This window comes from Protomyctophum bolini, assembly GCF_963924005.1.
Source record: "Protomyctophum bolini genome assembly, chromosome: 4".
Classification (NCBI taxonomy): domain Eukaryota; kingdom Metazoa; phylum Chordata; class Actinopteri; order Myctophiformes; family Myctophidae; genus Protomyctophum; species Protomyctophum bolini.
In genome coordinates, this window is record NC_137865.1 from 41,464,881 (window position 1) to 41,492,611 (window position 27,731).

At 46.7% G+C, this 27,731-nt stretch overlaps 1 protein-coding gene across 4 annotated transcripts in view; it reads right to left on the minus strand.

The window, feature by feature from the left end:
- The window catches only part of cttnbp2 (cortactin binding protein 2), a 93,576-nt gene that overhangs the window by 18,185 nt on the left and 47,660 nt on the right, over positions 1-27,731 (minus strand). For all 4 annotated transcript variants that reach the window (XM_080761089.1, XM_080761088.1, XM_080761087.1 and 1 more), the window contains exons 3-10: positions 26,128-26,364; positions 13,380-14,895; positions 10,052-10,360; positions 8,431-8,530; positions 4,524-4,680; positions 2,773-2,991; positions 1,412-1,529; positions 155-583 (exon numbers count right to left, since the gene is read on the minus strand). In XM_080761089.1, the coding sequence (XP_080617215.1) occupies positions 155-583; positions 1,412-1,529; positions 2,773-2,991; positions 4,524-4,680; positions 8,431-8,530; positions 10,052-10,360; positions 13,380-14,895; positions 26,128-26,364 (3,085 nt within the window). The remainder of the gene's footprint in view (positions 1-154; positions 584-1,411; positions 1,530-2,772; positions 2,992-4,523; positions 4,681-8,430; positions 8,531-10,051; positions 10,361-13,379; positions 14,896-26,127; positions 26,365-27,731) is intronic.

The following is a 27,731-nucleotide window of genomic DNA, read 5'->3' on the forward strand; positions in this document are numbered from 1 at the left end:
GGTGTCAGCATCATGTTATGCTTTAGCTATTGAAAAATAGCAGATCTACAAGCTCATAGCGCGCCACCGAGTGGCGCGCTACGAGCTTGTAGGTCTGCTATTTTTGAAAAATCAAAGAACGTTCAGAATGTTGTAAAGTGTGTGAACTCCTCACCTATGAGCACGGAGGCGATGCAGCCGGGGCCCAGCCCCAGCGAGGCGTTGAGGTGTGGCGGTCCGCCGCCGTCGTCCCGAGGAGGGCCGGCCAGCGCTGGGGGGGCGGCGGAGGGGGAGGGGGGGTCGTCTCGGCAGCACAGCAGCTGGAGGTGGGCGGTGAAGGCGTGGCCCAGGGCCTGGCCCAGTTCGGCCCAGCGCGTGGAGCGCTCCACACACACACGGCCCAGCACCGCCCAGCGGCGGCGGCGCCGGCCCGTCCTCCTCCCAGCAGCACCTCCTCCCCCCTCCTCCTCCTCCTCCTCCTCGTCCTCCTGCAGAGGACACATGGGCTCCACGACCACACCTCCTCCTCCTCCTCCTCCTTCTCCTTCTCCTCCTCCCTCTCCGGTGGAGGACAGCTGCACGCACACCTGCACCCTGTAGGAGTCTGGAGGGAGGGCAGCGGTGGGAAGCAAGTAATCACAATGTTTTACTTAACCCATTTAGACGATTCTAAAAAAACGCCCAAAGGTTTTCTGAAAAACTCTGTTTCTATGTCAGTGAGTGCTCAACCTTATTCATGGAGCATTCAAGGAGCCCTAGAATTATCTGAATTTGGCCGTGGACCTCCATCTGAAAATATGTTGTTCCAGGGACCCCCCGAGCCCCCAGAGCCCCCAGAAGCAAATATTTGAGTTCAAAACTCTCTCTCTGAAAGAATATATATTCAAAGATTTGTGCCACATTTTCACAAATTTTCATTAGCTAAAGTATAACATGATGCTTGAAACACCAAAAGGGATTCCCGTTCCCGTCCTGAATGGGTTAACCACCGTAGCCATTATTGTAGACTTTAGCTGTTGAAAGAATAGCAGATCTACAAGCTTGGACGAACTTGTAGATTTTTTTTAAGCGTGAAAACGTGTGCAAATCTTTGAATATATGATTCCTTCACGGCGAAGGTTTTTAACTCATACAGTATCTTTGCTTCCCTGCATGGAACTAAAATAATATTGGGATCGAGGTCAGCGGCCAAATAGCACATATAATTTTTGGGGTTTCTTGACATGAAATAGATTGAGAACCACTGATAGAAAACTATCATGATTTAGAAGACATTAGAATGTGGTCTCAGGTCTTAATGTGTAAAATAAAACACGCGTGCACGCACAGTCGCACGCACACACACACACACACACACACACACACACACACACGCACGCACACACACACACACACACACACACACACACACACACACACACAGTAAACTGACCCAGGTTTTCCAGCAGGTCTTTACAGTCGTCGGTGGCCACATCATGGATGGTGCGGTTGCATTTATCCCGTCTGTCAATATCCTGTTCACTGTGGCTGAAGAGCACCTCCAGACACTCCTACACACACACACACACACACACACACACACACACACACACACACACACACACACACACACACACACAGTCAATATCCTGTTCACTGTGGCTGAAGAGCACCTTCAGACACTCCTACACACACACACACACACACAGACACTCCTACACACACACACACACACTGTCAATGTCCTGTTCACTGTGGCTGAAGAGCACCTCCAGACACTCCCCCCCCCACACACACACACACACACACACACACACACACACACACACACACACACGCACACACTTGCTCAGCTGCTGTTCAAATAAAGCCACCATTGTTATTGATATTGTTGTTGTTGATATTTTGCTTTGCAGTTGCTACTGCGCATGTGCAACCATCAGCAGACTGTAGAATGTAGATGGCTCACTTCTCTTTTAACACTGGATAAGCTGTGGTTGAGTGGAAAAACACCCACAATGAATTGCAAAAAAAACCTCCAGCAATTAGTTGCCGATTCGATTACGATTACTAAATTAGTTGGCAAGTCATCATACTATAATTCAGTCAATGTCTGAGTGTGTGTGTCACTGGGACTGCCGTAGCTCCTCACTGCCTGCACCAATCACTCCCACTTTTCACACAGGCATTGACCATAATAATATGGAGGTCTTAACGAAGCCCTTTTTCTAATTTAACTAATTATAAATGAATAGTGAATTTATTAGTGAATTAAAAACGCACCCAGGGCGCAGTACCCCCCGCGGCCACAAGGGGGGGGGAATATCTCACAACGGGTAAGGGCTAGTTTAATGAATTGATTAGATTATGAATTATGAATAAACGAAGGGGAAAGTAATAAAACCTGGGGTACTCTGGTCAGCTAAGTATAAACAGTATACTGTATTATGTAAGGTTTAAGTGGTTACATTCCAGTGTTGCCAGTAATAGGCCATTCTACTCTCAAAAACAAAAAGAGCAGTAAATGCAATCAAAATACTGAGAAAGTTCACTTCACATCATTTCTGTCGCCACCAAAGGAATTTCCGATCCAAAAGGGGATCGTAAAACTACAGGAGATTAAAAAAACTAGAGTGGCTGGATGGTAACCACAAGGTTGCCAGTTCGAACCCAGGCTCTCCCAGTGTTACTGTCGAAGTGTTCAGAGCAAGACTCTGAACCCCTAATAGCTCCCGATGCACAGGTTGGCGCCTTGCACCATGCATTCCTCCGCCATCAGTGCGCGTGCTGGCACGGCCATCCGTGTACAATTACCTTGAAGCCGCGAGCAGCGGCCATGTGCGCGGCGGTCCAGCCCTCGGCATTGGCCTGGTTGAGCAGCGCAGCGGGCAGCGCCAGGGGGAGGACGGGGTGAGCCGCGGGGTCAGAGGTCATCGTGGCAGCGGGCACGCCGGGCACAGGGTGGCAGAGCAGGAGACGCAGCGTGTCCACGTGGCCGGAGCGCACGGCCGCGTGGAGCGGCGTGCAGCCGTCCTGTAGCACGCACACACACACACACACACACACACACACACACACACACACACTAGATTTAAGTAAACATGCATAGCTGCACAGGTATATATGCTTTCAGACCTGTTTTTCTTTTGCATTTATAAAAAAGGCAGGAAGACAATAATAACAGCCAGGCATAATGCATACTGCATATAGTAGACTCTCAAGTTCATTGCCACCTTGTGGCCATTGGAGGTAATTTGCTCCTGCCATGGAAATGACTGGATTACTACTAATTTACATCCCGTTTCCTGGCCTCGCAGACTGAGAGAAACGGCTAATGTTAGCATTAGCTCACAATGTTTATCTTTCGCCAGAAACGCTAATATGTCGATGCCGATGAAAATTCAGAAATGCGATCCGAACATCAGATGTTTGGTCGAAACCACGGACAGCGCTCGTAGTATCAGAGATAACAATGAGGGGAATCCTACTGTGAAGCACTTTGAGCTGCATTTCATGTCATGAAAGGTGCTATAGAAATAAAGTTTTATTATTATTATTACATTAAATGGGACTCTATGAGATGCGTGTGCACGTTTCCTGGTGATGGGGGGGGGGGGGGTAATGCAAGGTGTTGCCTAGCAACCGGGACAGGGCTAAAAGTTGGTTTTCATCTAAATCGTTTCATATTGATAGAAAGTCTCCGGGTTTAATTAGAAAGACGTGATATCAAGCCTTGGGCAGTGAAAAGAATGACGTTTCACCACACAGATCCTCTAACATCTGTGTTCAAAAAATAAATTACACCCTATCCGCCGCCGCCAGGCATTTCCACGGCTAGCTAAAAATAGCCGTGTGTGTTGCAGTGATTAGCTGCGGCGTTGGTTCCGCTCGCTGTGTGCGTTGGACCTGCGGGGGCCGAGCGCTGCACATGTAGAGCAAACACGGCTCTCTTCTCACGCAAGCAGCGAGCAACAGGGAACCCCCCCCCCCCTTTGTGGTCACCACGGCCCGGAAGCGAGACATCAAAGAGCCTGCCAATGAATCCACAGGGATATTAAGATGCTTCGCTAGTCGTCGTCAGATTTATGTGAAAAGGCGTGAAACTGTTCATGACATGAACCGTCACATTTGATTATATTATAAACCGTTACTTTCCAGGAAAAACCCTGTGTTCCATGAAGTTATTTAGTCGCAAGCTCTTGTCTTGTTAATACTTTTCATTTGTTCTGTGTTTCTGGAGTTTGTTCTCCCCGTGTCCCCTAGGGTAGGTACCCTCACAATTTTTTTTTTGTAATCCTGGTCTCTAAACTACCTCGCCCTGGCCAGCCGGGGCACCTGATGGAGGGGAAAGGAACTGGTTGGAATAACATGTTCCTTCTACGTGCTACATTCAACCGGGGAAACCCCCCCCCCCCTGTCAGGTGAAAAGAAGCGGCTTGGACTCCTCATGCATTTAAGGAAGCATGAGGTCAGTCCGTTGCTGAGGGAGTGCTCAGTGTAGCGCCCAGGAGTACACTAGACAATTGACCATTGGGTGACAAAAATGGGTTACAAAGTACACGTACAGCGGTGGTGTATGATCTGTCTGCCCCGCCGTTCAGCAGGGCCATGACACAGTCCAGACTGCCCGCCTCGCTGGCCATGTAGAGGGCTGTCTGGTGGCCGGACGGCGCCCCCCAGTGGTCCACAGCGGCCCCCGAAGCCAGCAGGGCCTCCACACAGCTATAGAGGACGAGAGATGGAGAGAGAGAGAGAGACAGGACGTCAACCACTTACAACCGTTTACTGGATTTAGCCTATTATTGACATGCACGCTAATATAGGGACACCAGGTTGAGAGCAGTGTTGTTTTAGTCAAAGTCTCGTGAATATTTTTCATTTAGTTTTAGTCACACTTTAGTCACATGGAATATTTTAGTGTTAGTCTAGTTTTAGTCAACAAAGTGTTGTTTTTTCCACTTGCTGAAAATATTTTCATATAATTTTCAGCATGCAACAAAGTGTAAAATGACTTATACTGGATCTCTTGTCCACTAGTCCCTTTCTAACATTTTAGTCTAGTTTTTATTTGTTTGACGAAATCGTTTTAGTCATCAGAGCTTAGTTTTCATGTAGTTTCCATTCAGTTTTCTTCTGTGGAAAAAGGTAGTCGACGAACATTTTTCGTCTTGTTTTTAGTCGAGGAAAACAACACTGGTTGAGACAGAGTGGCGGTTATTTAGCCTGATGAATCAGCGGAGAGTCCTTTATAGACGTCCCATAACTTACATAGAGGTCTTTAAATACAGTACAGTACAGTAGGTGGCCTGAATACCGCTTGGCTGAACTCTGCTTATAAACAAACCGCGATAAGACACTGGCGTTAAGTGATGTCGACACGGTTGTCACATATTTAGGTATTGCAACATGCATACAACGGACAAGACACATGTCTTGTCCGTGATGAATGGCCGCTCCAATGCATTTCCAATGGAAGTCACATGGTTTGACCAAAAAAATTGTTTGATGCGGGGGAGGGTGGCACAACACAACCATGTGACTTCCATTGGAAATGCATCGGGGCGGCCATTAAACACGATCAAGACACAAGACAAATGTTGCAATGACACCGGTGATAAATATTTAGCATTTATCACCGGTGTAATTTTTCACTTCACTTTGCAGTTGTTCTGTCCCCTGTACCATGTTGATCTGTTCCTGTATTGTATTGTGTTTTTGTATGGACATAGTGTTGGGTGCTTGCACATAATTATGCACACATGGCATCAACGGATGGTGTTGTGTGCAGGCACACTACACTCTGTCTTTCTTTTATCATTCATTTTTTAAGAGCCTGCCCAGGGACTACAGATGAAATGTAGCTTTGGCTAACTCTGGCCCATTTATATTGAGGTTAAAACTGACATGTTGATTAATGAGCTTTGTCCCTGTCAAAGAAATAAACAGTGTGAGTGAGGCCCAAGTGTGAGTGAGCAAGAGGCCGAGATTTGGGGAATTGGAATTAATTTCTGGAGTCAGGCTAGTAGTTATTACCACTAGGCCGATAGCTGTTGGTAACGATGGCCCCTCTGGTTACGCAATAGCTGTTGTTGTACGATGATGATGATGAGAACTGTTCTTCATAGAGCTTCCTCGGCTTGGAATATTTAAAAAAAGTTACTTATAATTTTTCTGTGTATTGTATTTGGTCTGTATTTGTGATTTTATTGGATATTGTGGTCTCAGTTATATATGCAGAGCGACTTTTATTTTACTATAATTTGGCCTTTTTGTTTCAGCTATATACAGTATAGCACAATTTTAACTATGCTAATGAGGGAATGTTACAGATGGACTGGTGAAAACATGAGAAAGCTAATTGACGCACGCACGCGTGGTCATGTGTGCACACGCACACACGTGTGCGTACACACACATATGTCTGAATGGCAGCACCTGTTATGAGACAAGGGAAGCCATCAATCACACACACACACACACACAGAGAGGAGAGGCCATTGGCAGGGCAGGGAAGAGAGTGTGTCCCCTGCCTAGCAACGAGAGAGAGGGTCATGTGAGGAAAGCTGAAACTCTATGCTGTCATAAGGTCGGGGACAGTCACTCAACCACTTAAATGGACTAAATGGCCTAAGTGTGTGTGGAGCTGTGGGTGTGTGTGTGTGTGTGTGTGTGTGTGTGTGTGTGTGTGTTGTGTGGAGCTGTGTGTGTGTGTGTGCCACCGAGTGGCGCGCTACAAGCTTGTTGTAGCTCTGCTATTTTTAACAAAAATATTGGCTTCTGGGGGGTCCCTGGAACTACATATTTTGAGATGGGGGTCCGTGGCCCAATAGAGATAATTCTGGGGGTCCTTGACATGAAAAATGTTGAGCACCGCTGACATAGAAACATAGGTTTTTTCAGAAAAAGGATTTAGAAGCCTTTTTTTTTTAATCGACCCTCATCTGATATTAGAACTACAATCTACTGCTGCTGAACCCTGCTTGAACCCCAGCATGCCAATTCTGGGGGGGGGGGGGGGGGACAGTAGCCAAAAATAGCCAATCAACAAGCTCTAAGCGCGTGGTAATGCGACACACTTCTGAGCTTGTAGATCGGCTATTTTTAGGCCAAGAGATTTTGGTGTAGACAGAAAAAAGGTGGTCGGAGTCGAGTCAGTTTCACTAAGACTAACAGGGTATAAGTGGTTCCATTCACAGCTGGGGGGGTTTCGGGGCCAGAATAACAGTAACTGCGGAGAGCAGCAGAAATGGGAGGCATCCAATGTTAGCTTGGCTTAATTTAGCCACGGGAAATCACCCCCCCGTTCAACAACACACACGCACAGGCACAGGGCAGCATCTGATCTCTCCAAATAACACTGAGCCTGCCTTCCACCTGACCGCCCCTCTCTTATCCGTGACACCCGAGTCACTTAGCCCAAGCGGGGTGAAACTGCCTTGGCACGGACCTCCTTGCCAAGCTGACATGCTGCTGGCACACGGACTGGCATCATGGCAAGTGGTCCGGTGGGACGTTGGCACTGACGGGCATCATGTTTTTCTTCTTTCTTTTTTTTTTTGCCCTGGCGTGGAGCGGTCGTGTTACACACATGGCAGTGGGGAAAGCCAGCTGACCCTGTCGCTTATTAGCAGCACACAGAGTGGCCACTAGGGGACGCCAAACATACAGTACTGGTCTACTGTAAAAGATTGGTGGTATTCGTTTAAAATAACTGTGTACACACGACGCTGGTGCCAACAGGACCCACCAACGAAAGATCAATGGATGGACATTATTGAGGAACTGTATGCGATGGAAAAACGAACATTCATACTTATACTACAAGAGGATAAATTCTATAAAAAGTTGGAAAAGTGGGATCTCTTCTCTCAGCCTAGCGATATTGCAATAGGATTTCATTGAATGTATTTTGTAATATGAAAAATGCAGCCTTGTCTTTTAGCTTTGTCTTCTTTTTTTCCCCCCATATAGTCTTGTTTGTTGTTTTTCTTGTCTGATTTTTCTTCAATAAAAATTAACTGAAAAAAAATAATAATAACTGTGCACATGTAACGCAATGTGATATACAATTTTACACAATGCTGTACCCCTCCAACTGTATATGCTTTCCCCATTTTCAACTGTTTTTATTACATTTCGACACTTGCTTTGGCAATGTATACGTATGTTTTCTCATGCTCATAAAGCTCCTTTGAGTTGAATTGGAGTTGCTCGCAGAGGGCATGGACTGGCGACAAGTGGCTCAGGAGAGATATTGTGGTTTGTTTGGAAGCGGTTTTCGATCCTCCTATAGCTCCTCTCAGCTTTGTGATAAAGTGCCCTTGAAACTGAACCTGTCAACTGCTCGCATGCATGGCTCGCATGGTTGCCTCCACCGTCGGCGTGTGAATGACGCGTGAGAAATGCACGGACGGTGGCGGTACTTCTATGGAGGGTGCGTGGGTGGGTGACTGTGTGTGTGCGTGAACTCACCCACAGTGGCCGTGTGTGGAGGCAAAGTGTAAAGGTGTGAATCCGTTTTCATCCAAAACGTCAGCGGACACCCCTGAATTTAACAGCAGCCTAACACAGTCTGAGAGAGAGAGAGAGAGAGAGAGAGAGAGGGAGAGAGAGGGAGAGAGAGAGAGAGAGAGAGAGAGAGAGAGAGAGGGAGATAGAGAGAGAGAGGGAGAGAGGGAGAGAGAGGATGGAGAAAGAGGGAGACAGTAGGAGAGGACAGAAGGGAGTGGGAGAGGACAGAATGAAACACATAGGAGGAGACAGAATGAGAGAGAAGAGAGACAAACTATGACTATATATACACTATAGAGTGCTGGGTCTACAAAAAATGCTATCTAAGTTACATAAGTTGAGACTTTGCATATATTATACACCTCAGGTAAGGTCGTCGCGAGGCTAGTGCAAGTGCTACGGGCTAAGATGTCTCCAAGCATAAGTGTGTGTACAGTGTGTGTGTGTGTGTGTATGAGTGCATAGCACATTAGTATGCATCGTGCACACTGCTCTTAGTGCTCCTGCTTCCCTGGTGTGTGCGTTCCCTGGTGTGTGTGTGTGTGTGTGTGTGTGTGTGTTCCCTGGTGTGTGTGTGCGTGTGCCTCTGAATTTTCTGCCTGTCCTTCACATGTATCTGTGCTGTTCATGGATCAATGGCTCTTGACTGACAGTACAACCCCAAACATCTCAGCAGGGCTCAGGTTCTGTGTGTGTGTGTGTGTGTGCGTGCGAGAGAGACATTGAGTAAAGACATATACATTATGTAAAACAGCTATTCTGGGTTTCCTAGTCTTGAGAGGACAGACAGACACAGCCCAAGTCACTACAGAGCGCAGACCCTCAGTGGGATGAATTATACTTGCAAATAATTTAGTCTAATTTGATCTCAATCTGCCATACCCTCTATACTCGCCTTTAGCGTCCAATGTGTTCCTGTCATTTTATGGTATAAAATTAATCAAATAATCAACAAATTAACACATTTTGGGGTGGGAACCCCTATTGGTGTTTTAAAGCATTATGTTATACTTTAGCTATTGGAAAATAGCAGATCTACAAGCTCATAGCGCGGCACCGAGTGCCGCACTACGAGATTGTAGGTCTGCTATTTTTGAAAAATCGTGATAATGTGTCCCAAATGTTTGAATATATTCAGTTCAGAGTGAACGTTTTTAACTCAAATCTTTAATTCTGGGGTGGGGACTGACATGAAGATGTCTGAGTACCACTGATATAAAAACAGAAAACTGTCTGGATTTAGAATCGAGCTCAGGTCTAAATGGGTTAATCAAATAAATCAATAAATTCCGAAGACAAATCACTAGTTACCCATTTTGGGCGGGAACCCCTTTTGGTGTTAGCATTACGTTATGCTTTAGCTATTGAAAAATAGCAGATCTACAAGCTCATAGCGCGCCACCGAGTGGCGCGCTACGAGCTTGTAGGTCTGCTATTTTTGAAAAATCGAAGAACCACTGACATGGAAACATAGTTTTTTCAGAAAACTGTCAGTATGTAGAAGATACTTTTTAGAATCTGATCTCAGGTCAGAATGGGTTAACCAATTACGAAGACACTAGTTAGGTGCCGTCAGGTATACCTGTGTATCCGTTTCGAGCAGCAGCGAACAAGGCAGAGGTTTGATGGACGTGGAGTTGTTGTTGGTGGTTGTGATGACTGGGCGTGGTGGTGGTGGTGGTGTCGTCGTTGTCGGTAGTCATAGTTGTGTCTGTGGTGGTGTCAGTGGTGTCAGTCGTCGGGTCAGGTTGGTTAAGCAGCATTGACAATAAAGTGACGTTTCCCTGGGAAGCAGCTTGGAGGAGGAGCAAGGAGGGGCACCCGCTGTCCAGGGCAGCAGCAGGCCCACCGCCGGCATCCAGAGGAGGGAACACTACGGAGGTACACCAGCCTGGAGGAGAAGGAGGAGGAGGAGAGAGAGGTATAGGGGAGGGAGGGAGGGTTTAAAATAAGAGGAGGATGAAGGAGGCGATGGTGGAACTCTTGAATCTAGAACCTCTGCTGGAGGTCGGGGGGGAAGCGAGATGATGGCGAAGGTTTTGGCGGACAAGGTTGGGGCGAAAGAGAGAACACACCTGAGTTCCATACTGTGGGTCAGTCCCTCCCCAGTGGCCCACAGGCCTCACACAGCCCTGGGATATCATATCCATACAGTACACTACAGCACTGGTTCTTAACCTTTTCAGGCTGGGATATTATTATGTATTTGGATATTCAGAGTAAAGCTTCAACAGGTATTTTTTGTGGGTGTTCTGAGGAAATCAATTAAACGTCAATCATAATAAAGTCAACACTCACATTCATCCAATCATCAATCTCTATGCAGTACAACATATTAATACCAGTGAACCTGTCCATGCACACTGAATTTCGTCATTAATTAAAGTTAAGCAATAATATGTCAAGATTTTAATGAATGTTTTTTTTTAGACAGCCAGCAATGGAATTAACACTCCCAAAAAAATGTAGTCTCTGTGACACCTCTAGGGGCCGCAGTCGACCTTCAAAGATGAGGAATAATGCATTGAATTTGCCCGTCTACTTCCTGATTGGTTAGTCATTTGCCGTCGGGAAATGTTTGACCAATGACAAAGCTTTGAATGCAGACTGTGTGGCCCCTATAATGGCATTAAAATATGGACATATTATTGCTTATAGCAACTTTAAATGTCAGTATATGAAGGCAGAAAAATACAAATACAAAAGAAGTGGAGAGGAATAGACCCTTATGACTACACCCAGATCCCTAGCTAATGCTACGGACTAAACCAGACTCTACTTTGTTGAGAACAGTAGAGAGGCTACAGTATCTCGTTACGCCACCAGGACTCTGAGGGGAAGCTCTCGTCTTCACTAATGTTCAAATAGCAAAAAAGCATTCTATGTGTCTCATAGGAGGGCTGTGGGCAGTTCATAAACCCGTCTTCCAGTGATAGGCAGATCCTTTTTTTTTTTTCGTATTTGGATTTTTATTATCGCGAGAATTACCGCATTGTAACTTTTCAGGAATAAAAAGCCTACAGTTTTCCATTAGCTTGGATTCGCCATCGATGATGTGTTTTTGAATTGCCCACAGTCCCCAATCTCCCATAGACAAAACATAAATGTGCTATTTTATGGTGAACATTAGTGAGAGGAGAGGACCAATTATATGAAGATAGGTTGAAAAGTGGTGAGGTCGTCCTTTAACTGGAGGTGAGGAGGTTAAAAAGTGTGTGGTTCGAAAAAAAAGCAGAAAACCTTCGTAAACACATGCTGGTCGTCACGTCAGAAAGACAGAGGAAAGAAGAGAGCGGAGCTAAGAACGAGAGGACAGGAGGTACAGGGACAGGGACAGAGCATTTCAGAATCTCAAGGACACAGTCAGGTAATTACACTTCCCAGAAATGCCCATCTATGTTACGGCATAGAGAGAGAGAGCTGGAGTTATCTTATGAAGACTGAAGGTGATTCCTCCTCCCAGGTTTGGAAAGAAACGCCTCGGCTTTGGCCGGGTGTTCCTTCCAACCAACACGACTGGCTGTGTTTCCGTGTTATTAACACCCATCACGTGACCTCGTGAAATGTATAAGCATGAAATGCAGTGGCGTGCACAGACATTTAGAGGGGCAGGTGCTCAAGTGAAAAAAGGGCACCTTGTGCAGCGTGTGGAACCGGCCTGGTTGCCTTAATAGTGTGAGATTTATAGATTTTTGGGCCTAAATAATTTATTAGAAGCTTTTTTATCAAGAATTGATCAATGTCACCATGGTCCACATACTGTACAGTGTACACTGTACCACCAAATCTATCTGTGCACGCCACTGATGAAATGCAAATGTCTTTAGTTTCAAACGGGGCGTGGTTATAAATAAGCCCAAGCCCTATAGAGTTTAGAATGTTGCCTACTTGTAGTTGACATACTGTACTTAGTATTAACCAAGTGTACACTGACTGCAGCATCAGGAACACATCGTAACAGAACCGCTAGCACACATAATAATGACACACTGTACAATGCTTACAGAATGCCACAGGTGACACAGGAAGAATGGCTGACACGAGGGGTGAATGGGAGGTGTTAATGGAATCACAGGCTGGAAAATATAGGAAGCGTGCACGCAGGAAGGGTGTGACAGTGGCCGCAGCATGCTGTAGTTGTTGTTGGGAGTTTTGGAAGAGGGAAGGAAGGGCAGGATAGGAGAGAGCAGCCTCTGGCATCAGCTTCAGAGAGGACAGGGGGGTTAACTTTTAGGGAAGACCATAGACCACACACCCCTCTGTACAGAAAGAAGGGGGGGAGGGGGGGGGGAGTGGTGGCGGGCGGGGGGGTAACCTTGGAGCGTTCCCGTGTGGGCTAAGTTAGCCTAGCTTCTCTCACTGACATGTTAGCTATACATGTTACTGTATATATATATATGGTGGATGACGTTCATACTGATACCAACTGCTACTAATGTGACAACATGGGAGATGACAGGCGTCAAGAGAGAGAGGCTATTAGGGAGACAGCGGGAGAGAGAGAGAGAGAGAGAGAGAGAGAGAGAGAGAGAGAGGCAGAGAGAGAGAGAGAGAGAGATCATATCTCCAGAGGTAGCCTAAGGTTGGGTGACAGAGAGTCTGAGCTAAGCGCGTTCCTCGGCTCTGAATTTCTGTGCTTCGGGAGGGACAGGTTCCCTGCTGTGACCTGAAAGAGACCTGACCACTGAGGCTAGCCTATCAGAGAGCACCGCTGAGCTAGCCTATCAGAGAGCACCACTGAGCTAGCCTATCAGAGAGCACCACTGACACTAGCCTATCAGAGAGCACCACTGACACTAGCCTATCAGCTGGGCCATGCTCGCCTGAACCTGGTATTACGAGAAGAACAAGTGTAGCCAATAAGAAGAGGGAGGCAGAGAATTGGGAGGGAGAACGTGATGCCCCTTTACCTGATGCTGTTGCCAGGGGGAGGCCTGCTGGGGCGCGCGAGCTACGGGAGGATGGAGCGCTAGCCGAGGAGGAGGAGGAGGGGGAGGAGGAGGAGGCGGTGGGGGATGAGGGGGAGGGGTTTATGGAGGGGGGGCTACTGACAGTGGTGGCGGGGGGGCTGATGATGGGGGGGAGGGGGCACTCTGCACATGCTGCTGCTGCCGGGTGCCATGGCCCTCCCGCCGTGCTGGCGGAGGGGGAGGGGGAGGGGGGGCATGAGGCACCCACCTGAGACGCCGTCAGGGCTGGGACCAGGTCCAGGGCGGGTTTGGGAGGCAGCTGGGGAGTGGCCGGTTTGGGCCCGCTTTGGGAGCGACCCCCTCCTTCCCCCGCCATTTTGATGGGCGGGTGAGGGGCGGAGGGGGTCTGGGAGAGCCCGGGCTTTTTGGGCGGTATGGGGGGCGGGTTCCCCCGGTCGATCCGCGCCACCGTGGGCGACTTGAGGCCCACGATGGGGTGGCTGAGGCGGCCGGGGAACGGGCCTCCCTCCGAGGCGGAGTGGGGCAGGCCGGGACGCAGGGACCCCGCCCCCGAGCCGCCGCCCGCCGGGGGGCTGGTGAAGCGCGAGAGGACCTGCGTGACCGTGTGGCGCGCCTGCTGCTTGGCGGCAAAGTTGTCGCGGTTGGTGGGCGAGAGGTCGCGCGACGGCGGGCTCTGGTTGGCCGTGCCGTTCTGGTCCTGCTCCTGGAACTTGTAGCGGGCGGCCTGGACCCGCGGGCTCACCCCGCTGGGCGCGCCGTGCAGCGGCTGGCCCTCCGACCCGTTCTCCGTCTGAGGGCCCCGGGCCCCGGGGCCGCCCGTCTTGGGCAGGCTCAGGCCCACGTAGTTGGCCGGGGCGGGTTTGACGGGGGTTTGAGGGGTCTTCCTCCCTCCTCCTCCCTCCACCTCGGCGGCGGGGGGCGAGTCCGTCTGGCAGGACGCCGTCCGAGAGCCGACGGGTTCCGTCGTGGCCTGCACCGCCACAGAGACGACGAGGGATTTGGCCGCCGCAGGAGGAGGCGGCGTAGGTTTGGCGCCTGCTGCAGGCTCCGCCCCCCCGGCAGCAGAACCAGCAGGCTGCGGGGCGGCGTTAGCGGCGGCCTCACCGGCGCTACTCTCAGTCCTGAGCCGCTCCACCGTGCGGCGGAGGCTCTGGCTCTCCGCCTCCTCGCGGCCCAGACGGGCGCGCAGCTGCTCGCGCTCCGTGTCGAACTCGGACAGCTGCTTCTCCATCTTGGCCTCCATCTGCGCGCTGCGCTGCCGCTCGGCGCCCAGCTCCTCGCGCAGCGCCCCGGAGCCGCGCGCCTCCTCGTCCAGGCGCGCCTGCAGCTCGTCGAAGCGCCCAGACTCCTCCACCACGCGCGTGGCCAGCTGCTTGCACTCCCTCACCAGCATCATGACGATGTGCTTGTTCTTCTCGCGCTCGTCCTTGAGCTGCGCCGTCAGCTTGCGGTGCTCCGTCTCCAGGCTCTGCAGCTGCAGCTTCTCCAGCTCCAGCTGAGGAGGGGAGGGAGGGAGAGAGAGAGGGAGGGGGGGGTTAACCACATGAAGGTGTCTGAATCTAGATCTCAATCTTTTTTCGATTAAATGTGTGCAGCACTACAATGCATTGCAACCTGACTCTGGATCAGCGGTTGAAGATGGATGGATGGAGGTTGAAGTGTTTAATAGCCTTGGAGACCACATTTATTCTCCTTTCCAAAGAAAAGGTAACGCCTGGGCGAGAACCCATTCGACCCTGGCATACTGTAGCACTAACGCGTCTCTAAGTAAGTATTACTACTTACTTAGAAAAATCTATTTACATTTCAAGAATCTAAATAAAAAAACATCGTTTGACTTTGTATCGTATTGTTTTGAAATGCAAATAATCAACTGTATCAATACTTAATGTAAGTCGCTCTGGATTAAGAGCGTCTGCTAAATGCCTAAATTGTAAATTGTACTAAGCACTTGTTACAAAAAAGTAATAGGGGTTTAATTACTTTTCCATTCCATATCGCTACACTTGGTCTATGGATAAATGTGTTATTCTCTGTGTTCATGTCAAGGTGCAGGTTTGTTCACAATGTGTCCAAATGTAATGATCATGGCATGCCAGAGATAAATATTTCCCATAAAGAAATGCTCTATCCACATCTTTTACACAGATTTCATGTATTTTCTAAATAGTTAATGTATCGATTTAAAATCCTTTAATCAAATCGTATCGTATTGCCATGAATGAAACAATAGTGTATCGTATCATATCATCTACCTTCTAATGAGAGTGCAACATCTGTCTTGGAAGAGCCACCCATCGACTGATCTAATATAGGGCAACCTTCCCTGTGTTTCTTCAATAGACCAATCCAGAAGAACACAGTTTGCCGGCCCACTGCTACAGAGCTGACAATGAGGTTATAATATCTTCCCTTCTTCTCTGGAGTCCTGCCTCAAAGCAGACCAGAGGTAGAAAACTGTCGTTCCCTGATGTCATCTCTATAGGGACACATGCATCCATAAGCAGGAACTGGGGATGGCAATGAAGGACCAGGAAAGTGGCGTGGCATTGTGAAATCCATGATCTCGACCGCGGTCGAAAAATGATGATGATGATGTTAAAATGTATCGTTACACCCCTACGTGATTACTGATGGTCTGCAGCTTTATAAACGCCAACATTTTGCCGATTTTTCATCTGCTGCAGCTGTGTCTAGTTTGTCCCTGGAGATGGCGAGATGCCTATGCCAAAAGAAGGACAGGTCTCTTTCAGGTTTAAGTGTTTAAACGCGGTCACGTCTTTTTTCTTCAGGTTTTTATGAATAAACATTTGACTAGGTTCGGGCCGCTACACATTCAACAGAGCAGGAATACCACCCTGTAACGATTTGACTGTTGCTCTGCAACAACAACCTTTTTCACAACCACAGTTATAATTGGCCAACGTCTGGCTGGTGACTGGTGCTAATTTCCCACCCAGAGAGTAAAGTATAAACGCCATCAGGCCAAAAATAGATGCCAAGTATGTGACGCACACCTGATATGCAGTATTAGGCCTAACAATAACATAACACACACACAACCTCAAAGGCAGGCACCATAATGTGAATCAGTTATGCACACATAGTATGTCATTGTGTTTGTCAGATTTTAGCCCTTCTATTTTTCTGCTTCTGCATGTATGTAATTACATGAAACACACGTACACAAAGTGAGATTCTATATGCACAGTCTACAAAAACACAACACACGTAGACTAACATAGAAAAGACATAGGCTATGCAAATACACTGAAAGCGCGCGCAGGGCCGCACGTCATCAGCATTTTAATTTTCAATATACAAGCATTTTCCCATCCCCCTACAATCCATCTCACCACAAAGATACACACACACACACGCTCCACTCATTTCACGTCTACAGTATGCAAGTCATCATGTGCCGAATGAGCCTATATTTCACACACACACGTGAACACATATCTCACACAACCCCAGCATCTACAGTACCCCCCCCCCCCCCCCCCTCCTCTGTGATATACTGCTGGACCAATTCTCATAATGCATCATGTGCATCAAAGAGTCCATAATATCCATAATAAATATCCACTGATCTCGGCTTCGTCTGTTGAATGTCACATTGAATGTCTGCAGCACTGGTGGTTCTCAAAGTGCATTCATTGAGGGGGGTCCCCCTCAACAAATCTTATGAGGGTCCCCCTGGCACAAAATGTTTGAGAACTCGTACGGTAAGTGATTATGCCTTTCTTTTTTTTTTTTTACAATTCGTGAATTTAGCAGAAGCTCTTAACCCATTCTGACCGGGAACCCGTTTTGGTGTCGGCATCATGTTATGCTTTAGCTATTGAAAAATAGCAGATCTACAAGCTCATAGCGCGCCACCGAGTGGCGCGCTACGAGCTTGTAGGTCTGCTATTTATGAAAAATCGAAGAACGACTGACATTTTTAGAATCTGATCTCAGGTCAGAATGGGTTCATCAGACCAGTGTGTGTCCAGTGGAAACCTCGTATGAATCTGATCTCAGGTCAGAATGGGTTAATCCAGAGCGATTTACAGTAAGCAAGAACAGCAAGAACAGCAATAACAAGAACATGTTAACACCTTGAGGGCCCGGGCCTTTAATCCATTGATAAAATGTGCCCATCGTCAACAAGCGCCTCTAGGCTGTAGAGCGATGCCATCAGTTTTCATAGCACTAATTTCTAGTTTTAGAGAAGGGAGAAGAGTCAGGGACATGTGGAGCGTTGTCCTGGCTGTTTTTAGTGAACGTTCTGCCAGCCTCTGGGTTGGATCAGACTTTAAAGATATTAGGGGGTGCCATACCTTTTTTTTGTACAAAAAAAGTTGAGCTGACAAGACTAGTGTGGTCTTTCAGGTATCTTATTTGTTGAGACAGGCGGTAGGAAGTGTCCTGTGGAGACAACATAAGGGAGCCACACACACACACACACACACACACACACACACACACACACACACACACAGGAGGAGGTACGGCCTGGCAGGACGCAATTCTGAGACAGCGGGTGGTAAACAAACAACGTGGTACCAGAAACAATCCACTCTGCCGTCTCTCTCTGGGCATTAGATGAGCTTAGCTCACCATACACGCTATAAAGGAAATCAATGCACTTTCTTAATGAATAGAAGTGTGCAGCACTCTCTCTCTTCTGCCCATTTGTACATTAGGACATAAATATCTTAGACTATCAGCTTCATTAGACACACTAATCCGTACACATCATGCACAAGAGACCCAGATGCATTATGTATAGAGAACCTGTCTATAGAGACATTATGATGTTTTAATTCAAATGGATCATAATAACGATAAAGGGAAAGGCAGACTCGGATTGTGATAAAGATACGACGAGGAGACCATTTTGAGCATTATCTTCTCCTCTGGATCAAATTGAAAGCGTTTGCGTTCTGTTTGCACGGCACGTGCTCATCCATCTCACACTGGACGAAAAGTGAAGCAAAACTCAAAGCTAATGGAACTAATTTACGCAGTTAACCCATTTTGGGGCGGGAGCCCCTTAGCTATTGAAATATTGAAAAACAGCAGATCTACAAGCTCGTAGCGCTACGAGCTGGTAGGTCTGCTATTTTTGGAAAAATCGAAGAACGACTGACATAGAAACATAGCTTTTTCAGAAAACTGTCAGGATGTAGAAGACATTATTTTGTAGAATCTGATCTCAGGTCAGAATGGGTTAAAACAATTAGCGACGGGAAGGAGCAGTCAAATGAACAGACAGGGTAGAGATTAAAGGTATAATGTGGATCATTACGGTAGACAAGACGCTACACACACACACGGGGTGTTAGGTAACGTAATGTGCCGGCAGTTATCTATTCACAGAGCTTCGCCTTTACATAATGATTGGATTCCGATGACTTGTCTGCCCTCTCTCTCCCTGCCAGTATATTTGGAGCGGGACACAGCTATTGTTAGTTCTGTGTTGGCGGTACAGAGGCCAAACAGGGCTTAGCAACCTTCCCTGACTGCTCCCTGTCGCACTAACAAGCCTCAGAACAATGGAGCCCAGATCACCGAGTGACCGCTTCGATGAAACAACTGTCCCCAAACCCACCACACCACCAACACCACCTCCACCAAGCCACTGAAAAACACATGGGGAAAACACAGTCATTATCAATTTAAAAAATGATCTCCTGTGAGTTTTCCCCATGTGAATATTAGAGCGACAGTTGAAAGCAATGTCATCACACACACACACACACACACACACACACACACACACACACACACACACACACACACACACACACACACAGCGGAGGAAACCATGCAAGAGCATCTTGCTCAAGGAGACTTTGACACTAACTCTGGGGGAGCCCACAGGGGTCGAACTGGGCGGCCGCTCTACCCACCCCTCTACCCCTGAGTCAGTGCCACCCCGGAGGTACCTCTACCCACCACTCTACCCCTCTACCCGGAGGTACTGCAAAGGCTTTGTTCCGTGGGCGCCGTAAAATTGGAAAATTGTCTTTTATCCTTGAAAGCAAGCAAAGACATGACCTACACATCCGACACGAAAGTGGGTTTGAACCTTAGAGTATATATGAATAGAGAAGGCACCCGGAGGAAACCCTGAGGCGAAATGGACATAGTGGCCGAATTTGTCATTGCAGCTCGAGCCAGCGCTGGTCCGTTGACTATCATTGCGCACGTTCATGTGTTTGAGGCCATGACACGTGAACGAATGTTTCATACGTGAACGAATGTTTCATACGTGAACGCGCACAAACGTCACAATGATAGTCAACGGCAGCACGTTCATGTGTTTGAGGCAAATCCATCCCAGAATGCACTCTGTTCCTACACGGAAGGAGGAGTGAAATCGCCTCATGGAAGGAGAACTCGGGTGTCTTCTCTATTCATATATACGCTAAGGTTTGAACCTAATGCTATCAGTTCGTAAAACACTTATCGTGCGCAGCTTCCAACACGTCAATAGGCCCATAGACATATAAACGTAGACGCCCTTTCCGGCTCTCTTAACATTGATTTTACCATATATAACTTGGGTGTCCCAGAGATAGAGATGCCATTAAATGGGAGGTCCGTAGACTATATGCATGTCAAACTGGGGGGTCCTTGAAATTAAACGGGGTGAGAATCACTGCTAGAGCCGCAAAGACCTTCTCTTATGGGGGATTGGGGGTCCCTGGCATGTCGTTTCTAATGGGGGGTACGCAGGCTATAATGAGTATCACAAAGTTTGGGAACCACATCTGCAGAGAGCAAGGTGACAGGGAGGACGTGGAGGGAGAGAGCGCTATTTTCAGAGGGACGTATTTATTTCAGCTCCTGCGGTCATGACCTCATACTTACAATGAAAAAAGTGTGCCTCCCAAAACAACACCTATGTTTGCCCACAAATCCAGCAAGAACCGATGTTGTCTCTCCTGGTGTTGACTGCTATGTGGCAGATTGGGCTCTCTTGGTCTTCAGCTTCATGATTCATTCATGGAGTTGCGCTTGAGCGTGTCACGTGTGTGTGTGTGTGTGTGTGTGTGTGTGTGTGTGTGTGTGTGTGTGTGTGTGTGTGTGTGTGTGTGTGTGTGTGTGTGCGTGCGTGTATAGATGGGGGTTGCGGTATGAGTCTGCTTTCAGCTCTCCCTGAGACCTCATGGATAATTCAGTGGCTTTACCCACAGCAAAGATGACACGTACGCGCGTGAAAAAGAAAGTGGAATGAAGACGGGGATAAAAATAGCAACGGAAACCCTGTTCAGAAAGATGGCGTCTATACCCTGTAACCACAACAGGAATATTTGGAACTTCAAAACCTTGATTAGACAAGGGCAGGGCAGGTGAGAAAGTTAATGAAATAAAGACCCAATAAGTTCATTAGATAGATTGAATCCAGAACAATTAGCATCTGTATGGTCACCGTGAGCTTGTTTTCTGTCAAGTTCTGGTGTACACCCCCCCCCCCCCCCCCCAGGTTATGGAGAGCCGCTGATATCATATGACTAAATTCCAACTTGGCGTAAACCGTAAACAATCCCTGGGTCATTCGTGAATCGTGATATACACATGGCAGGTTTGCAGTCAACCGGTGCGCAAGTTATGCCCGGGACAGGCACACCCCCACCCACCCACACACACCCACCCCCACACACCCACCCACACACCCACCTACCCACCCACCCACACACCCACACACCCACACAAACAGATGTGTACAGTCAGTAGATGGAAACATCCGTGCTCTGGTGATATTATGCATCCAATATTAATGTGCGTGTGTGAATGTACTCAGTGCTTCATTAGATGTGTTTGCAGTAGCCCTGCCATTGGTTGCCAGTGCCACAGGCTTCCATTAGCAGGTGTTACTTATTATTATTTACTGAAGGACTGGGAGCATATGGATTAAAATCTCTTAATTAACACGTCACTAGTCTCTCGAGACTGACTTGTTGTTGGCTCACAATTTTCAAACGCTTCCTACCAACAGTTGAAGCTCTTGAAAGGAAATCTGCAGAAAATAAAAGCAGATTTCCGGGCCTGCCTGCCGCCCACTTGCGTTTCGCCTTTGCCGTCGCGTAAATAAGATAACGTTTGTCGAAGCCTAGATATACAGCCTGCTGCTTAGCAGAAATGGACATTCAAAAAAATATATTTTAAAGACATTTTAAAATGTACTTTTTCGCACAAACAGATGGCAGCTTCCTGTGGAGACCTCTAAACGAGGTGGAACTACAAATTCTGTAGCATTCGAAGATTGGGTAAAATAAAATCTATTTTAAAAAAAAACTTTAGAAAATAGCCGATCTACAGGTTCACAATGTGTCGCACCGACGTAGTGGAGTAGAAGTAAAAAATGTAAATACTTGAGTAAAGTACAAATATCTCTTACTGAGACAACATGTAGTCCAGAAAGTAAGTGAGCCCAGTTGTCCATGACATCATGGACACTTTGAAATACTAAGATATCTAAAAACACATATTACGCAATGGATTGAAGAAATGATCAAAATAACATCATATGAACATTATGTTGGGCAGGGTAAATGCAACCCATTCTGGGTGGGAACCCCTTTTGGTGTTAGCATTACGTTATGCTTTATAGCTATTGAAAAATAGCAGGTCTACAAGCTCATAGCGCACCACCGAGTGGCGCGCTACGAGCTTGTAGGTCTGCTATTTTTGAAAAAATCGACTGACAGCTTTTTCAGAAAACTGTCAGGATGTAAAAGACATTTTTAGAATCTGATCTCAGGTCAGAATGGGTTAAACAAAATGAAAGAGACTTGGGATGAATTCTGGATGTATATGAACCTTAAATGAACATTCATTTCCTTGCTGTTATTTTTCTTCTTTTTTTATTTTAATTATAACCGTTATGTTTCTTGGACTGGCTATTTGTTTGTTTATAAGGTTTGTAATGTTGATGCTGCTTTGCACTGAACCTAGATCTTGTACGGTTTTTAAAAACATTCTCCACAGAAGGGCTGTTTTGTTTTAGATCACACACAAATACAGTTAATTTCCAGAGGGATATCACTGATTTAGTTCTGTTTTTTCATGCCTATCAAAACAGCAATACATTATTCCTCCAACCGAGAGTGGGATTATGTGTCTCTGCCAACGAGAAGATTTACTGTCATAACAACTGATTCTTACTCCCGCTATGTGTGTGTGTGTGTGTGTGTGTGTGTGTGTGTGTGTGTGTGTGTGTGTGTGTGTGTGTGCGTGCGTCATAGAAAATGTATGTGTGTTGTGAGCCAGTTCTCTCTGTAGGATTACGGGGCAGTGATTTACTAGGCAGCCAGATGTCTGCTGTGGCCTACTTATTCTCCATCTCTCTCTCTCTCTCTCTCACTCACTCTCCCTCCATATGTTACTACTAGCTGACGCACGCACGCACGCACACACGCGTACCTGATGTACCTGATGAGTGGTGACTTTGAGTGTGGAGAAAAAAATTAAAAACAATATAATAGTGTGTGTGTGTGTGTGTGTGTGTGTGTGCGTGTGTGTGTGTGTGTGTGTTAGCTAACTGCTACTGTATTCCCTGTCCTGTCCCTGAACCCAGTAATAACAGATTTGGAGCTGCTTGCCAAATGGAACATGTGGAGACACCTCAGCGCATACACAGTATTACACACACACACACACACGCACACACATGCGCGTGTGTATGCTCGTCACATCTGATGTTTTATACAAAATAATAGTAATAATAGTAAATAATAAATTACGCCTATTTGTAAAATAAACGTATACAACTATTTAAAAGTTTGAATTACTGTATGATTTTTTTTATTTTTATATATATTTTTAGGGGGTGGATAATTCTCCTACTCCTACACATTATGGGCTGTATTTTGCGTGTCTTAAGTACCAGGTCTTATTACCTAACTTGAGTAAACTAAAGACCTGGAGGCGTGATCAATGCTCTTTGGCTATTCTGAGTGGCCAAAGAGCATTGATCACGCCTCCAGGTCTTTATTTTACTCAAGTTAGGTAATAAGACCTGGTACTTAAGACACGCAAAATACAGCCCTTTGTGTCCACACAACCAATTATACGTCAGGCCGTCACAAATCCAATTGCTCTTACAGTATCGATACAGTAAACTCAATTCAACTCAGCTCAATCTCATTTAAAACAAACTCTGCCTCTGCTGTGTTCACACGAGGCATGTGCAAAGATGCAAAGATCACAGCATAGTTGTCGCTTTGTAGATCTGTTGCTCACACAGTCTTTGACGTCATCAAGCGTGCGTCCGTAGTGATGTGAAGCTACAGTTGTAGCTTTGCATCTGGAAGTTGAACCCAGCTCAGCTTCAATTGGTAGCCTTGTATATTTTGCTGCAGTTACAAACGTCGGATGCATCTTTAATTGCAACGTCATGTCGCCGGCTTCCATTGACAACGAATGGTAAACTGCATCTTTGCATCTGCCCGTGTGAACGGCCCTGAACGCACCATATGACCTTCCACCCCAACCGACGTACCCCACATCTCTCTTCAGCCACACCCCCACCAGAGTAATCTAGTAAGAGAGTGGCGACACACTTTGACCTCGCTGCAAAGCGGGTGCCTATATGGGCTATAGTTCCAAACATTGGAACTATCCCATTGAGATAGAATGAGCACTTCCGCATTCCATTGTTACAATGGGAGTCAACGCTATAGTGTCGCCACTCTCCTATACTAGATTACTCTGGTCCCCACCAGCCTCACGTAGCCAGCCTTCATCTGCCCTTTGCGATGCATATCGCCCCCCAGGGAGAATATAAGTCTGGCCCCCTCTCGATTGTGGGAGGACTTCAGGGGCCGAAAGTGGTGACGAGCCAACCAGATATGCGTCTGGAACCAGGCTATAACCAACCAGGGCCCAGTAATATGCAGATATGGGGGCGGGACATTGCAGAAGAAAATCCTAATACTGAGAGGGACGAGACCACCAATATCCACACAGTGATATTATAGTAGGTGTCTTCCCACAAGATCTAAAAAAGGCTAAAATACTCCCCCTGTACAAAAAAGGAGCCAAAAATGACCCCGGTAACTACCGACCGGTGTCAATTTTGAGCTCTGTATCAAAAATATTCGAGAAGATAATTAATGAACAACTAAATGAATACCTAAATAGGAATAACCTAATGTATAAACTCCAATCTGGCTTTAGAAAATCATACTCAACCGACACATGTTTACTATATTTAACAGAACAAATCAGGAAAGAAGTTGACAATGGAAAACTTTGTGGAATGGTGCTGCTGGATTTACGGCGAGCATTCGACACAGTGAACCACTGTAGGTTACTGAGCAAGCTTGAGGCCCTGGGGGCAGACAGGGCAACATGTAAATGGTTCAAATCATATCTGACAGGGCGCGAACAAAGGGTAGAGGTGAATGGCATATTATCTGACCCAAACACCATGGAATGTGGAGTTCCACAAGGAAGCATTCTAGGTCCAGCCCTATTTTCAGTGTACGTGAATGATATGACAGATGCTTGTAACTGTGATTTGTTCCTGTACGCTGATGATTCTGCACTGCTAATGTCCCACAAGGATCAAACCACATTAGAAAGCTCCCTAAGTGAGGAAGTAGCTAATGTTAGTTCCTGGCTTATAGATAATAAATTATCTTTACACTCAGGGAAGACAGAATCAATTCTTTTTGGCTCAAAAATCAAATTAGGAAGAAGCACAGACTTCAAGATCAAAATAAATTCGGAATTCATAGCAGCAAAATCATCAGTGAAATACCTGGGTTGTATTTTAGAGGGTAACTTAGACGGCCGAAATATGGCCAGCAAGGTGCTAAACAAGGTCTCCGGACTGACTAAGTTTCTAGCTCGAACAGCAAGATACATGGATAGGGAGACAAAATTAGTGGTGGCCAACTCCCTTATCCTGTGCCACTTTGATTTTGCGTGTACATCGTGGTTCGAGGGCTTGATTAAGTCTTTTAAAACAAAGCTACAGTCAGCTCAAAATAGACTGATCAGGGTTATACTAGGGATGGAACCCAGAACCCATATAGGAAGGAACCAGTTCAGAGAGCTGAACTGGCTCCCAGTAGAATCAAAGGTTACAATGGCTAGACTTAACATGGTCCATAAAATTAAATACGGAGAGGTCCCAGAAGTTTTAAGAACATGTTTCAGGCAGGTAAACGAGGTACACAACCATTTCACCAGAGCCAGTATTGCAGATGTGGTGCTCCCTGCTTTTAAAAGTAAAGTGGGCAAAGGCTCATTCATTTATATAGGAGCCACACAGTGGAATAGCCTGGAATCCAGCGTTAAACTGACCTACAATTTGAGGACATTTAAACAGAAGACTAAAAAATGGCTACTGGAAAAGGTTCCCCTATAAAGGGTCATCCTAGAGGGATGGATAGGGATGTACTTGTGGTGTTGTGTAAGTAATGTATATGTACTGTTATGTATTTCAAAGTATTGTTCAGTGTGAGAGGACCCCAGTGGAAATAAGTCTTTGGACTTTACTGTGTAATCCTTGAATCGCTGATTATAATGTTGTATTATAATTGCTTTTCTAAATAAATCAAATCAAATCAAAAAGTATCGCTATACGTGAGGCTACAAAACAGGCCTGAGAATCCATCTGTCACTGTCAGCAGGTCAAAGGGAGAGGTGGTGATCACCCCACCGCAATCAATCAATCAATCAATCAATCAATCAATCCCACCACACCAGGTTTGTTTCCTACCCTCTTCTGGCGGCTCTCGGCGGCCGCCAGCTGAGCGGACATCCTCTCCTGCATCTTCCTGCAGTGCGCCATGACAGCCTCCAGCACCGCCATGGGACTCGGACCCACGCCCCGCCGGTCCTTCTCGGGCCCGCCCGGCGCCCCGCCGCCCTCGTAGTCCCTCTGCAGGGCCAGGAACGGGTCCGTCAGGTTGTACTGGCCGTAGCGCTCCTGGAGAAACACCTCCTTCCTCCTCGCCTGGAGAGAGAGAGAGAGACAGAGAGAGAGAGAGAGTTAAAGTTAACCCATTTAGGCCTGATGACGAAATAAAAATAAATGTCTTTTTAAAATGTTTTTTTTTCTGTAAGTAAAGGACCCCCAAAAATTACATGTAATTGGCCGCGAACCCCGTCTGAAAATATGTTGTTCCAGGGACCCTCCAGAAGCAAAGATTTGAGTCACTGCATGGCGGGGCCAGGCTACTACTATTTAAATAAAGAACAATGTTTACAAATGTGATTCAAGCAGCAACGTTGCGGTTGGTCAGACCGACAGTAGGAAACGTTCCAGTGTAAACAAAAATAAATGTGTTTTCTGTTTGCTGATTCATGACTGCCTGTACTGTACTGTACTGTACTGTACTGTACTGCATACACAGGCAACTGGCGGCCCATAAGGGCCACATGCAGCCCCCAATTTCATTTAACGTGGCCTGCAGGTAAACTGTCAGAAAACTGATGTATTATTGATTTCCGCTTAGATATTAGATTAGTAGCTTAATGCCAAGCTCAAAATGCGTCGCAGTGCGACGCGTTTGGAGCACAGCTAGTTGAGCTATGCTCAATGATATAAACTTGATATGATATAAATCAATGATAAATGATAAAAGCAGTCAATGTCTGTTGATTTCACACCTGATGCAGTGTGACTATTGACTGCACCACACTGCTGCTCACAGAGGACGTCACCGTGAACACAATGAAGCAGTCTTAACCCGTTCTGACCGGGCACCCATTTTGGTGTTGGCATCATGTTATGCTTTAGCTATTGAAAAATAGCAGATCTACAAGCTTGTAGCGCGCCACCGAGTGGCGCGCTACGAGCTTGTAGGTCTGCTATTTTTGAAAAATCGAAGAACGACTGACATTTTTAGAATCTGATCTCAGGTCAGAATGGGTTGATCAGACCAGTGTGTGTCCAGTGGAAACCTTCGTATGAATCTGATCTCAGGTCAGAATGGGTTAACTTGGCAAACACAGCTACAGTATTTAGGCTTCCAGAATATCACATAGTCAATAGTCATGCCACCAAACGACCGCTAGCGGTATATGCCAGTGAGGTAATAATACAGTGCGGACGCACACACACACACACACACGGCTAACAGCGAAAGCGCTTTTCAGAGGCCAAATCCCTGACCATAATAACCAGCCGTTTTAATGACACTTATCCGACTTACTGGTGGTCTGCACGGCAGAACAAAACCACCAGAACATTCCACACAGAACAGCGTCGGATCAGTGTTGATTTATACATCAGTGGTTCTCAGAAATGTTCATGTCAATTAAGGACCCCCAAAAATATATGTAATTGGCAAACGACCCCCGTCTGAAAATATGTTGTTC